The sequence below is a fragment of the Antrostomus carolinensis genome, unplaced genomic scaffold (assembly GCF_000700745.2).
Source record: "Antrostomus carolinensis isolate BGI_N321 unplaced genomic scaffold, ASM70074v2 scaffold6380, whole genome shotgun sequence".
Classification (NCBI taxonomy): domain Eukaryota; kingdom Metazoa; phylum Chordata; class Aves; order Caprimulgiformes; family Caprimulgidae; genus Antrostomus; species Antrostomus carolinensis.
Window position 1 is genome coordinate 2,903 of NW_010286330.1, and position 12,799 is coordinate 15,701.

At 36.7% G+C, this 12,799-nt stretch overlaps 1 protein-coding gene across 1 annotated transcript in view; it reads left to right on the plus strand.

Annotated features, from left to right (window-relative positions):
* The first annotated feature begins 1,997 nt into the window (after positions 1–1,997).
* The window catches only part of LOC104521874 (slit homolog 2 protein-like), a 13,240-nt gene continuing 2,438 nt past the window's right edge, over positions 1,998–12,799 (plus strand). The window contains exons 1-3 of the mRNA XM_010164035.1: positions 1,998–2,153; positions 6,927–7,215; positions 12,081–12,292. Of these exons, the coding sequence (XP_010162337.1) occupies positions 2,048–2,153; positions 6,927–7,215; positions 12,081–12,292 (607 nt within the window). The 5' untranslated portion in view covers positions 1,998–2,047. The remainder of the gene's footprint in view (positions 2,154–6,926; positions 7,216–12,080; positions 12,293–12,799) is intronic.

The window sequence follows — 12,799 nt, forward strand, 5'->3', positions numbered from 1 at the left end:
TGTTTATTCTGCCAGTGTCTGCTCTGTTGTGTTTGCACTTTCACATAGAGCTGAGTTTATGTAAAGCATACATGCTACCATGCAGATCTTTTATCCATATTGAGCTGAGCCTGTCCACATGTTAGAGTTGGTAATAAATAGCTAATAAGCTATTTAATATGTCACAGCTGTAAATGACCATGTGAGTGCTTCTGATCTGTTCCAGGACAAAAGCAGTTTGGTTAATTAAAGCATCACTAAGGATGTTATAAGGTAATTTGCTTGATTTTTGCCTAGAGATTTAGGAAGCTAATCCCTTTCAGCTATGCTGCTTTCCTAATGAGAAGAGCTAACTGATTGTATGACTGTTCAGTCCATCTCAGGCTATCATACAATTGGTTCCTTTAAATAACTTTTTTTCAAAGGCTTAAGCTCACTTATTTGATGGTGCCCTGAAGCAAATAAAGGCTCTCATGGGAATGGTTATAATGTCTGGTCTCTGGACTACAGCTCATTGTCATAACTTCCATGCAGCCATACATTCAGCTCTTAATTCTCGAGCGGAAAATGGGTTAGAAATGTAAGTACAATGATATGTCTGGTCCCAGCATTGAGTAGTAATATTCTTCTTTCCCTGATGTACTTAAACTCTGTTGAGGTGCAGAGTAGTTACCCTGCACTTAAACATTTGCTTTGTAGGTATTGAGGCTGGTAAACACAGGCAGCCATTTTGTGTACTTAATAACATGTAGGCTTGTCCTTACACAGCATAAACACCATGCTTGAAAGAAACCTTTTCTGCATGACACCCTTCGGGCATTCACCTAGTAGTGGGTTCATATCTTGTGTAGTAAGCAGAAGGACATGGTATATGTAGGCCAGGAAAAAAAAAAAACAAATACAGTATTCACTGTACTGCCAGAAGCAGAACACACAGAAATAACCATGCCCAATAAAGATAACAAATTAATTTATTGATAGCATGACTGGAGCTGTCTGGACCAATTACGTGATTTTGTCTGGCAGGACTAAGGTTAGATGCAGTTCCATATTCCATTAAATAGTAAGTTTATATATCACTGAGTCAACTCAGCCCTTCAGACTTGGCAAAATATGTCAACCCAATGCTATGCAACATGTAGGATACACACATGCATACGCACCCACGTGCAAATACTGTCTTGAAATAACATTAGAATCATAGAATGGTTTCGGTTGGAAGGGACGTTTAATGATCATCTAGTTCCATCTCCCTTGCCATGGGCAGGGACATCTTCCACTAGATCAGGTTGTGCAAAGCCTCATCCAACCTCACCTTGAACATTTCCACTGATGGGGCATCCACAACTTCTCTGGCAACCTGTCCCAGTGTTTCATCACCCTCATATTAAAGAATTTCTTCTTTACATCGTCTTCTTTTACTTCCTAGATTCTATCTAACCCAAATCTACCCTCTTTTAGTTTAAAACTATTGCCTCTTGTTCTATTGCTACATGCCCTGGTAAAAAGTCTCTCTCCGTCTTTCGTATAAGCCCCCTTTAAGTACTAAAAGGCTACAGTAAGGTCTACCCAGAGCCTTCTCTCCTTCAGTCTGAACAAACCCAACTCTCTCAGCCTTTCTTCATAGAAGAACTGTTCCAGCCTTCTGATCATGGTTGTAGAACTCTGAATGTTTTTGTGTTCGGCTTCCTGCCTAGTGAATGAATTTCAGCTGATGTTTAGAATATCATCTATATTTACACAGTTCGTTACTTGATGAGGACAGAAATAACTTTGAATTCAAAAGGGCTATTAGTTTACAATACATATTATTAATAGAGTGTTACTGATAGAGTGTTACATTGTGTTAGCTCTTAAGCATACATGCATGTCTTTGCTTAAAATCTAGTTTTCAGGAGACTGCACTCCTGGAAAAGTTCTATTCCAAAGCTATATTAACTATTAAAGGGGAAGAAGACCAAAAACTGTTCTAACCAGACCATCAACCATATAAAATTAATGTTAATGTTTATTTTGCAGTGTGGAAACTATTAATGATGGCAATTTCCACATTGTGGAGCTGCTAGCTATGGATCAGATTCTGTCTTTATCTATTGATGGAGGAAGCCCCAAGATAATTACCAATTTGTCCAAGCAGTCCACTCTGAATTTTGATTCTCCGCTGTATGTAGGAGGTAAGAGTATCTTACTGCTTCTTACTAACAGTATCATAGCTAATTTAGTCTGGTAACATACATTAATAAACACATGGTAAGACACTCATTCATTGAGATAACACCTTAAGATGAAACTTCAGCAGTTAATCTCAATAGTTTCAATTTTATTAAATAGTATGTCCTCAAACTGCACCTGTTGCTTTTTTATCAGTACAGATATTTGATGCCCACTGTAAAATTCTATAATTTTCTACTGTTATGTAGCTTTTTATTATTATGAAGTGTGTTTAATATTGTTTATCTACCTGAAGTAATGCCTATTCAGAAAGTGTAGAATGGTAGTGTTCTGTTTTGATCATGTTTTATATTTGTATTACACTGTACACATATCTGGTAGTAGGTGATTGTGGAGATATACTATTTGAAACCTTTTTGATCCTTTGCTGCAATTTACTCTGTAGAGCTATGGATTGAAGCCCATGTTTTAACCAGCAGTTTCTGTTGAATTTCTGATGGGCCTCCATAACCTAGGTAAAAGACTCAGAAACTTCAGCCACCACTTTATGCCCTCTTACTGTCTGTCCTTGGTCGCAAGTCTAAGTTCCTAGTGATCAGAGATTCAGCATGGCTTTTAAATACTGCTGATCTTCTAACAGTCTTCATCTTCTACTTAGTTTAATGTGATGCTCTGTATATGACATGGAAGGAGTGTACTTCTGATCTGTTCTTTCTGTAAAAAGAATGCTTACTTTGTTTTTCAATCTAATTCTTAAGAACTGTTTTCTGTCTAAGTTTTTTTAAACTTCAGCATCTTGCAAAAAATTATGCTACCAGTAATACATTCATGAGATGCCTATTTTCTCTAGCACAGGTGCTATTTATTCTCTTTCTAAATACACAGAAAAGGTCAGGATAGCTGCTTAGATTTATCTCTAATGGGGAGAAAAAACAGAAAGCTGCTGTGATTCAGATCAGTAGTCTATTTCTCCTGTAAAACAGTATAACAAGTGCCTCAATTACAAGTGATGAGGGGTAAGTTGACTTTTGTCTCTGAAAATCCCCATTCTTCCCTTGAAACACTTCAGCTTTTTTGTAAAATCTTTTCATATTTTGTCATTGCCTCCTTCCATCAATGATGGGATGAATTACAAGACAGAATTCAACATTAGTCATCACTCCCCATACCAGATGAGAAAAGAATTGAATTATCAGATGTATGATCTGCCTTTAAAGTTGCTTCATATCATGAATCTTCAAAGGAGGATTGCCTTGCAGAAGCACATTTGCATTTTTTCATGTGTCTCTCTTCTACAGTGTTGTTTACATAGTGTTCTATCCACATTTTTTGGAAGGAGAAATGAATCTAGATTCTAATAAGACACTGTGTGCTTGCTTAAATGTATTGTCAACATCATTTTGTTATTTAATGACTGCCAAGGCCAATTTTACTACTTCTTGAAAAATCAACTTCATGCAGAATGATCCCCCTGTCTGTTACGGGGAGCTTCTAATGAAATGAGGCTAGACTGCCAACTACAAACATTTATTCTGTGCAATGCTAACACTTAATTGTTGTTTTGTGACATGTGGTTCTCCTCCTTGCTGCTTAACCTTGGAGAGCTGTGTCTCCATTAGAAGAATCATAGTAATCTGCATCATCATTTTGAAGTATTGGAAGAAATTATTTTTGGAAATAACCTTTTCCTTCAATAGTTTGATACATAAGAGCAGCAGTCTTTTTTGTCCTAGTGCATATTCTGTAGAGAGGCCCTTTGTTCCTTCTGTTTCTATTCTTCACATTCAGGCTCCAAGCAGACAATTATTTCTGCTCTCATAGAAAATGTTGGTCCCAGACAAAATGCAAACCTTTATTAGAACCACATTATTACAAAATAAAGCAAAAAGCCAATATGTTGATATTCAGGTCTTAAACTTTTCTGTTCTTGATCTATGTTTATCTATTTATGATCTTTAGAATTCTTGAGACAGTTAACTTTCACTCTTTTATTTTATATTACCCATTTTATGAGATTCATTTGATTTTTTTCTTATCCAGCTGTATCTAGAATTTTTAGAGAATTCAATCACACATTTACATCAGCTAAGAACTCAGATTCTCACTAGGATTTTATGCAGTATTTTTATCTTTGCCAAAGTCTTAGTTTGACACCTATATCATCATGTAGCTTACACTTACTCTTATCACCTTCCTGTTAAAATGGCATTTCTGGTAAGCATCACCTCAGCTGGCAGGATGAAATTCAGACTTGACAGCAAGCCCTTGTATGTTTTTTTTTTCTTTCTCTCTCATCCTCTCTCTCTCTTCCCTCCCCCCCCATCCCTTTTTTTTTTTTTTTAATGTTATTCTTGGGTCACAATATTTGGATTGATTTGGGCGGAGTAATTTAGCTTTACTTTTACAGAAAGTGGGCTAATTGATTTATACTTTTTTTTCTTTTTTGTGACCTTTTACCAACTGTATGGCTCTCTTGTGTGGTCAGAATACCCACACTAGATATTTTTCAGTCTTTCTATAACAGATTTCAGTAAATCATATTGAAAGCCCATGGCTTTTTGTAAGAAGTCTTAAGGGACAGTCTGTTTCTTCTCAAAAACTCTTCAAAGGGGTCACAGACTTCACTGATACTTCACATTCTTCTCTCAGAAATTAGAACATATTTCACTAGTTGAGAGTGGCACCTTGTTTCATGGAAGACCCTATTTCTGAGACAGGTAGGGCATCAGCTGCTTTTCATTTGTGCCTGCTCTGTTCTAGCAGCTTCTGAATGAGATACTTGTTTTGACAGTATTATTGTGTGACTGTTATTTAATAGGGGTCTTACCATTTGCCTTCTTGAGCAGTAATCTGAAAATTTACCTGTAGTCAGGTTCAGTGACCAAAAGCTTAGAAGGGTACGAGATCTACTTTCTCACCTTTCAGAAAATAGAACTGAAATTATTTGTCTGCATCGTTTCTATGGCAGTTCTTTCCTAACTGATAAAGAACTTGTATCTAAAAATTTTCTAGGAAATATTTCTAAAGAATATGAGCAGCTTTTGCACACACTTTGGCTTTGTAACACTTGTTAATTTGCTAGAAGGAGCAAAACTGTATAGGCTAAAAACTTGTGTACATGCTTGCACTAGGTTTCCAAATGTCTTCCATATTAGAGATCATAAACAAAAAATTCTCTGAATCACATGTGATATACCTCATATTATCTGCTGTGATGCATATTTCCCATATCCAACTTTCCTGACACTTAAAAGTATAACATCTAGTTAATCATTGCATCAGTGTGCTTAGTTTTATGCAGCTTTTATTTTTACAATGGATGTAGTCAGTGCATTTATTCTGCTACTGGATACCTCAGGCCATATGCCTAAACATTTGCTGAGTGTTGCTTTCAAGGGAGACATCAAGGTGAAGAGGCTTTGATGACTCTGCTTGTCCTTGGATTTTGCAAATATGGCACATAGTTTTGAGAAAGTGGAAAATAACGATTGTTTGCAGTCTGAGTCCTTTAATATAATAGTCCCAAGCCTATTTTACTTAACTGGTAAGATGAAAGAAGATTAGGCTCTTCACCAGTATGGATGCAATATTCTTCATTTCTATAGTCACTGAAGCTTAGCACAAATGAAATTACAATAACCTCTAAATGAAATGTAGGTCTACTTCATTAGGTTGCATAGCACTTCTGCATTACTCTTAACTCTTAAAAATAACTATATAAAACCATTAGAAGGACCAGTTTACATGGTTAAGGAGCAACTATGCAGAACATTACCTCTTTCTGTGGTTGTTATCTTACTAAGTAACAGAATGAAAATTGTTAATTTTGTCTATGAATAAACTGATGCAGCTAATAAGCATATTTCTTTTCAGGTAAACAGATCCTTTTTTAATGCTCCGTACATTTTGATTTCCTTATTAGTCTCCGGAGATATTTAGGCATTTGTGTATTAATTACTTGACTGTAATATCTTAAGGACTAACTAATATAGGCCAGTATGTTGGCAATAAGATAAAAGAAAAAAAAAAAACCAGGGGTAGAGGTAGAAGAAACTTCATTTTTACAAGGAAACAATGTTTAACTCTAATGTTCCTTCTGAATTAGTCTTAAATTATTAATTGATCACAACAGGATAACTGTATCACAAATACATCCTGCTCTCATTACACTTGTAATAATTATAGACTACAACAGAGGATTTTTTTATTAATCTATTTTTGGGACGTGCCGAACAAAAATATTTTTGAAAGTAATGGAACCTCTTCCTGTTGAGCTTTTCTTTCTAAGAATTTTCACTAGCAAAATTTCACATTAGAAATGTGTTTGCCAGCTCCAAATTTATGTGCTGGTCCTACTAAATTCCTCTGGATTTGAGTATTTTAGCAGCTTATAAAAATCGTGTATCAACTGATAAATCTCAACAATTTTTGTTTTTCCAAGGTTCAGAAACTATGTACTATCCTGGACTTAAGTGCACTAGGTCAGAAACAGGCATGTATCTGAACCTTTTCACAGTTATGAGATTCCTGTATGAAGTCCTAGATACATCTCTTTAGTCGGACCTAGAGAGTTACAGGTCTGGAGCTAGTTTACATGCATGCTTGACAGCCAAGACAATTTCCAAATAGTAGATCATTGCTCATGGTTATAGACTAAATATCTAAGAATAATTAATTAGGAAAAATATTTATTTTAAAGTTTAAAAAATAGATAAAATTGTACAGAAAATTTTACCAAAGACTACATTGATAATTTGCTATTATTTATTTCCTAGGCATGCCTGTGAAAAATAACATTGCAGCTTTACGCCAATCTCCAGGACAAAATGGCACCAGCTTCCATGGTTGCATCCGTAATCTCTATATCAACAGCGAACTCCAGGACTTCAGAAATGTGCCACTACAAGTGGGAATTCTGCCAGGTTGCGAGCCTTGTCATAAGAAAGTTTGTGTGCATGGAACATGCCATGCTACCAGCCAGTCAGGCTTTTCCTGTGAGTGCGAAGGAGGATGGACTGGACCCCTCTGTGATCAACAAACTAATGACCCATGTCTTGGAAATAAGTATGTTCTTTCTCAAGTCAGAACAGTAGTGTAATATGTATATAACTCTCCTGTTATGTATATTTTTTTCATAAAAGTTCACACTTTTTTCAACAAGAAACAAAATATCCTGGGCATGTAAAAGTGAAAACAGTGCCCAGGTGATAGTATATTCTTTCCATAAACTTAATGAGGAAAAGTCCCCAGATTAGGGGAGCAGATACACAGATCTCACTGAAGTTCTGCCTAAAGTGTGGCATATGCTCTTACGTACTTCTGTATGGGCTACTTCTGTAATGAGTTACACTGTTGCAAGTGTTGGTATTGACACTTGGTACAAAAATAATTTAGAAGAAGTTGCAAATGGAAAAAAAATCTATTTCCTTATTTATATCGTATAGAATGAGGAAATACAATTATTGTTCTCTAACATGTTTCAAAAACTTGATACAATCGATATCTAATATTTTTATATTTTCACAGTACCCCAGGTTTTAGCAGGGAAATAGATTTCAACCTTTGTGGTAAACTTCTGTTTAAGTCCATGAGTGCTAATTCTTTTTGCTGATTTGACTAGAACATTTTAGATTGAACATGCTATGTAGGTTTATAGAGAAGGTCATGCATATATATGTGTGTAGAGAGAGAGCAAAAGATATGTCTATATGTGTATATGAGAGGATTGATATCTATACATATTTATCTTTTAAATTTACTATAAAGACAGATTCAATTTTTTGACTCGTGGTCTCCCAGCATAAGAAGATCAGGAAGTTCAGAATTTCAAAGTTCTTCAAGGTTTATTGGTCATGAGAAACAAGATACCGTTTGGTTCTTTTTGGCCTTACCACCGCCCTTACTATGGTTTGACAAACATTTTTTTTTTTCTTTTTTTCTTTTTTTGTTAGAGTAAAGTAAGTCTGCTTGGAGCTTTTAGCTGATGCTTTTTCAGTGCCTATATAACTTTTGCGGACCAGTGGCCTTAGTTTGCTAAGAGATTCTGATCAGATGATTTTCGATGCCGATATAAAATGATTTTTAAGTGATCTTTTCACGTAGTATGTGTGGAGAGTCTGACCCTTTAAAACTTTATATGCCAGTTAGTATGCTTTATGGTGCAGTTAGCATTGTTTACAATGGTTATGGATTCTTTCAGTACCATTAAGTTTTGAACTCTTCTCAAAATCACAGCAGTGAATTTTTGAGGCATATAATTATAGCGCTTCATTGTTTTTCTTACCCTGTTCTCTTTCACGGTAAATTAAGAGATAAAGAAGTCACAGGAGGTTAAAAAATACAATGTGTTATCTATCACATCCATTTTATACTTTAGGAGTCAAAAATAACATGGAATTGGAACCATAAAGTCCTATAATGAGAAAACCCAAAGAATTTGTTTGAACTATCCTTGAAAAATTAGATTCTTTATAGGTTCTTAGAACCATACACATCATCACCCGAACAGTGTGCAGCGTGCAGTAAATTACAAAACTTGGCAAGTGTCAGATACAGGCAGTATCAAGGATAGAATTAAGTGAGCACAACATTAGTATTTTGTTAGCTCTTGAAAGTATTGGTTTTGCTTCAGCTGTATACAGTGTTGTGAGCTTTTAGGAAAGAAAGACAAACCAAAATTTTTTATTTGTGAGAGTGAAGAAGGGTCTTGTTGTTCTTTAGTTCCTGGGGATTTTGATTCTGTATTTCTTGATTAATCTCTAAATCCTGTCTACTAAATAGATGCATTTTGTCTGCCTAACACAGTATAACATTCCACTTCATCTGAGAAACAGACTTGTCGCTGTGATCTCTGTTTCAAAAATGTAGAGGATCTTTTAGAGATCCCTGCACATCATGATAAGGCTTAAGGCTTGGATTTTTTTTACCTAAATCTAGGTGCTTGACTTAGGAACATAGTGACCAGTTTGCTCTATAGTCAGTTAAGGAATAAACACATTTCTAAAGATTAAATTAGACCTCTGGTGATCTAATCACCCTCTGTATAAACTCGTTTATCTCCATGACTGTGTGGGGAGCTTATAGCAATCATACATTTGACTTGAGCGCCTGACATAGGTACCTAAAATTAGATAAGATGAAACTGTGCCTGAGAGTTTGCACTTAGCTTAATGTTCCTTTCAGTACAGTCTGAAGATGAAATTTAGGGCTTCAAAGAACAGGTGGAAGCAAAAGTATGGGAGCTGACACTAGCTAAGATTTAATCATCTTTTAAGTCAGGCAGAACTTTGCCAAAGGTCCTGACACAGATTGCTTTGATATCAAAACCAGCTTGTATAGAGTATGACATGATGTCAGTGTCACCTGAATAACGTCATAGATCAGATGTCCTATAAGTGGTTGTTTTGTAAATGGTGAACAGATCAAATGCTAAACACAATGGAAACTAAACAAAAACTATCTCCTTTGTGATACTAAGCCTTCAATTTTGAGTTGCTTTATCTAACAGTCTTGGAATATCAGATTTCAACCACAGGAACAATTTGGAAATTTTTAGGGAACATAGTTGCTTCAAAAATATGGACTCCTGCATAACAGGGAAGTTGGAGGTGCCTAAACTATTAGTTAAGTTTTGTATTTGCAGATTTTAATCCCAAACTGGATATCATAGAATCATAAAATTTCCTGGTTGGAAAAGACCTTTGAGATCATTGACTCCAACTGTACCTATACACTACTCAACCATATCTCCGAGCACCCCATCTAGCCATCTTTTAAATACCTCCAAGGATGGTGACTCAACCACCTCCTTAGGCAGCCCGTTCCAGTGCCTGAGAACCCTTTCAGTGAAGAAGTATTTCCTGACATCCAATCTGTACCTCCCCTGGCACAACTTAAGGCCATCGCCTCTTGTTGTATCACTAGTTACCTGGGAGAAGACACACATCTGCCTCGCTACACCCTCTGTTCAGGTAGTTGTAGACAGTGATAAGGTCTCCCCTCAGCCTCCTCTTCTCCAGACTAAACAACAGCAGTTCCCTCAGCTGCTCCTCATAAGGTTTCTTCTCCAGCCCCTTCACCAGTTTCATTGCCCTTCTCTGGACACACTCCTGTGCCTCAACATCAGTCTTGTAGTAAGGGGCCCAAAACTGGACGCAGTAGTCAAGGTGCAGCCTCACCAGTGCTGAGTACAGGGGAAGGATGACTTCTCTGGTCCTGCTGGCCACACTGTTTCTGTTACCGGCCAGGATGCCGTTGGCCTTCTTGGCCACCTGGTCACACTACTGGCTCATATTCAGCTGGCTATCAACCAACACCCCCAGGTCCTTTTCCACCAGGCAGCTTTCCAGCCACTCTTCCCCAAGCCTGTAGTGTTGCATGGGGTTGTTGTGACCCCAGTGCAGGAGGCTGTGTTTTGTGCCTTCCGTTCACATATCATGTGATGAAACTGACTTCCATATTTTTTTCCTCCTAGTTACACCATGCTAAAGCACTTGCACAGAATTAAGGTACAGATGTAGAATTGTAACATAGATTGCATTGATGAGTGGAACTTGTTGATGTTTATAAACTGAAACAGTTTTAAATAGTTAATGCAAGTTTGTCAGTTAAAAAGTGTTGTACATTCTTTTAAATTTTACCAAATTTCTTACTGTACTGAAGGAGTACCCGTAGAAACAAAGGATTTTATTTTAGGTCAAATGTGATTTATTTATTTTCATCTAAAGCTTTTCATTTATTTTTATGTATATTTATTTAGTTGACTGCCACAACTTACTAAGGAGGTTGTGGGCTCAGGGATCTTATAACATAGAGAGGAAACACATTATGAGAGGCGAACCGTTAGGGAGGGTGACTGTGACCTTGAATGTCAGGATTGCATTCCTCCCTACAGAAGAATCATCACTGTGGTCTCCCTAGGAAACAGTATGTAGATAGAAAACCTGTGTATCGAGACAACAGTTAAAGAAAATAATATTATTTCTAGGAAGAAAGTTATTGACCTTGTATCACCAAATGAACAAAGGGAAGTAATTTTATTCCAAGTCATTGGTGATGTTTTCAGAAGATGAATTCCCCAAATCTTCAGCTTACACCTAGGAACAGGCAATTAAACATCCTCCTTTTGGGAACCACCACCTCTCTCTCAAGAGAGGTAAGACCAGCTATGTGTTCCCATACTGGATGTCAGAACCTAGCAGATGCAGCTTAACTAACAGCCTTTTTTGTCTAACAACAACATTTGAGCCTGCCACAAACTTTACCACAGCTCATCTCAGAGAGTTGCTAGTTTAATCACTTGAGTGAGACTTGTTAATATGCAGTCTCATCTAGTGTGAGTTTCTGCACGAGTACTAGATGAGGGCTGTTGGCTTTCAGTGAAGTGAAGACCTGCCTCATACATTATATGACCACAGTACTGGCAGTTGGCAGACTATTGTATTTGAAGGGGGAGCATGTGTTCAGCTTTGAAACTGCCATTGCTTGGGTCAGAAGAGTTTCAGTTAGGAAGTGCCTGACCTGTCTTTGTGCTGGGAGCCCCATACTTTGTGAGTGACAATGTTTTTTTCAAATTATACAAGAACCAGAATTTCAGGTGAGTATCCTTTTTCTCTCCTTAATTCTAAAAAGCATGCTGAAAATTTTGGTAGACAGGAAATGTTGGTTTTAATAACTGTGTCCTGTAAAAATCTTCCATAACACATCTACAGTGGCTTTTTTCTGGTGAGGTAGAGTTCTGTACTGCAGTTCGTTTTGTGTAAACCTGCATACCAATTATGAACCACTTCACTGCATCTCACTGAAAAAGTCCATTAGAAACAAAAGCAATTTCTTCTGAGTACAGTCCAAAGTATTTGTAGTTAATGTTGCTCAGCCTGAACTTTGATGAATAATTTATTTTTATTCTCTTGGGCTTGTTTCCCCTGTAGATGTGTGCATGGTACCTGCTTGCCGATCAATGCGTTTTCATACAGTTGTAAATGCCTGCAGGGACATGGGGGAGTCCTCTGTGATGAAGAGGAAATGCTGTTTAACCCATGCCAATCCATCAGGTGTAAACATGGCAAATGCAGGCTTTCAGGACTTGGGAAACCATATTGCGAATGCAGCAGCGGATACACGGGGGACAGCTGTGATAAAGGTAAAAAAAATAAAATAATGTTGTGTTTTGGTCTTAGAAAAGAGTTTTTGTATTAAAACATGAACAGCCAAAAACATTACCAGCTTTTTTTTCCCCACAATACACACATTTGTTGCTTCTTTTTTTTTTTTAACCATAAGTATTTAACTCTGAGAGAGAAAATAAAACTTTTTCCATAAATTTGTTTACATTTTGAGGATTTTTTCATCAAATGTTTTGCTGTGAAAACATTTCTCTTTTTTGCCTTTATTCAGAAACACATTTTTACTCTATTTAACTATTACCTTTCACCTGCTATATCTTTCTGTATTTATTGTTTCTCTGCCTTCTGCAACTGAGAAGCCAAATCCAATGATTCTGCTCCTAGTTTTATCACAAACTCTACTTTTGACCTCTCAGCTTCAACTGATTTATCACAGCGAATTATGCAGGTGAGATGGATGAAAACAGGATGACTTTTCCCCTTACCTTTTTCTTTTTCCTTTGTCTATCAAAGCTGTCCTTCTG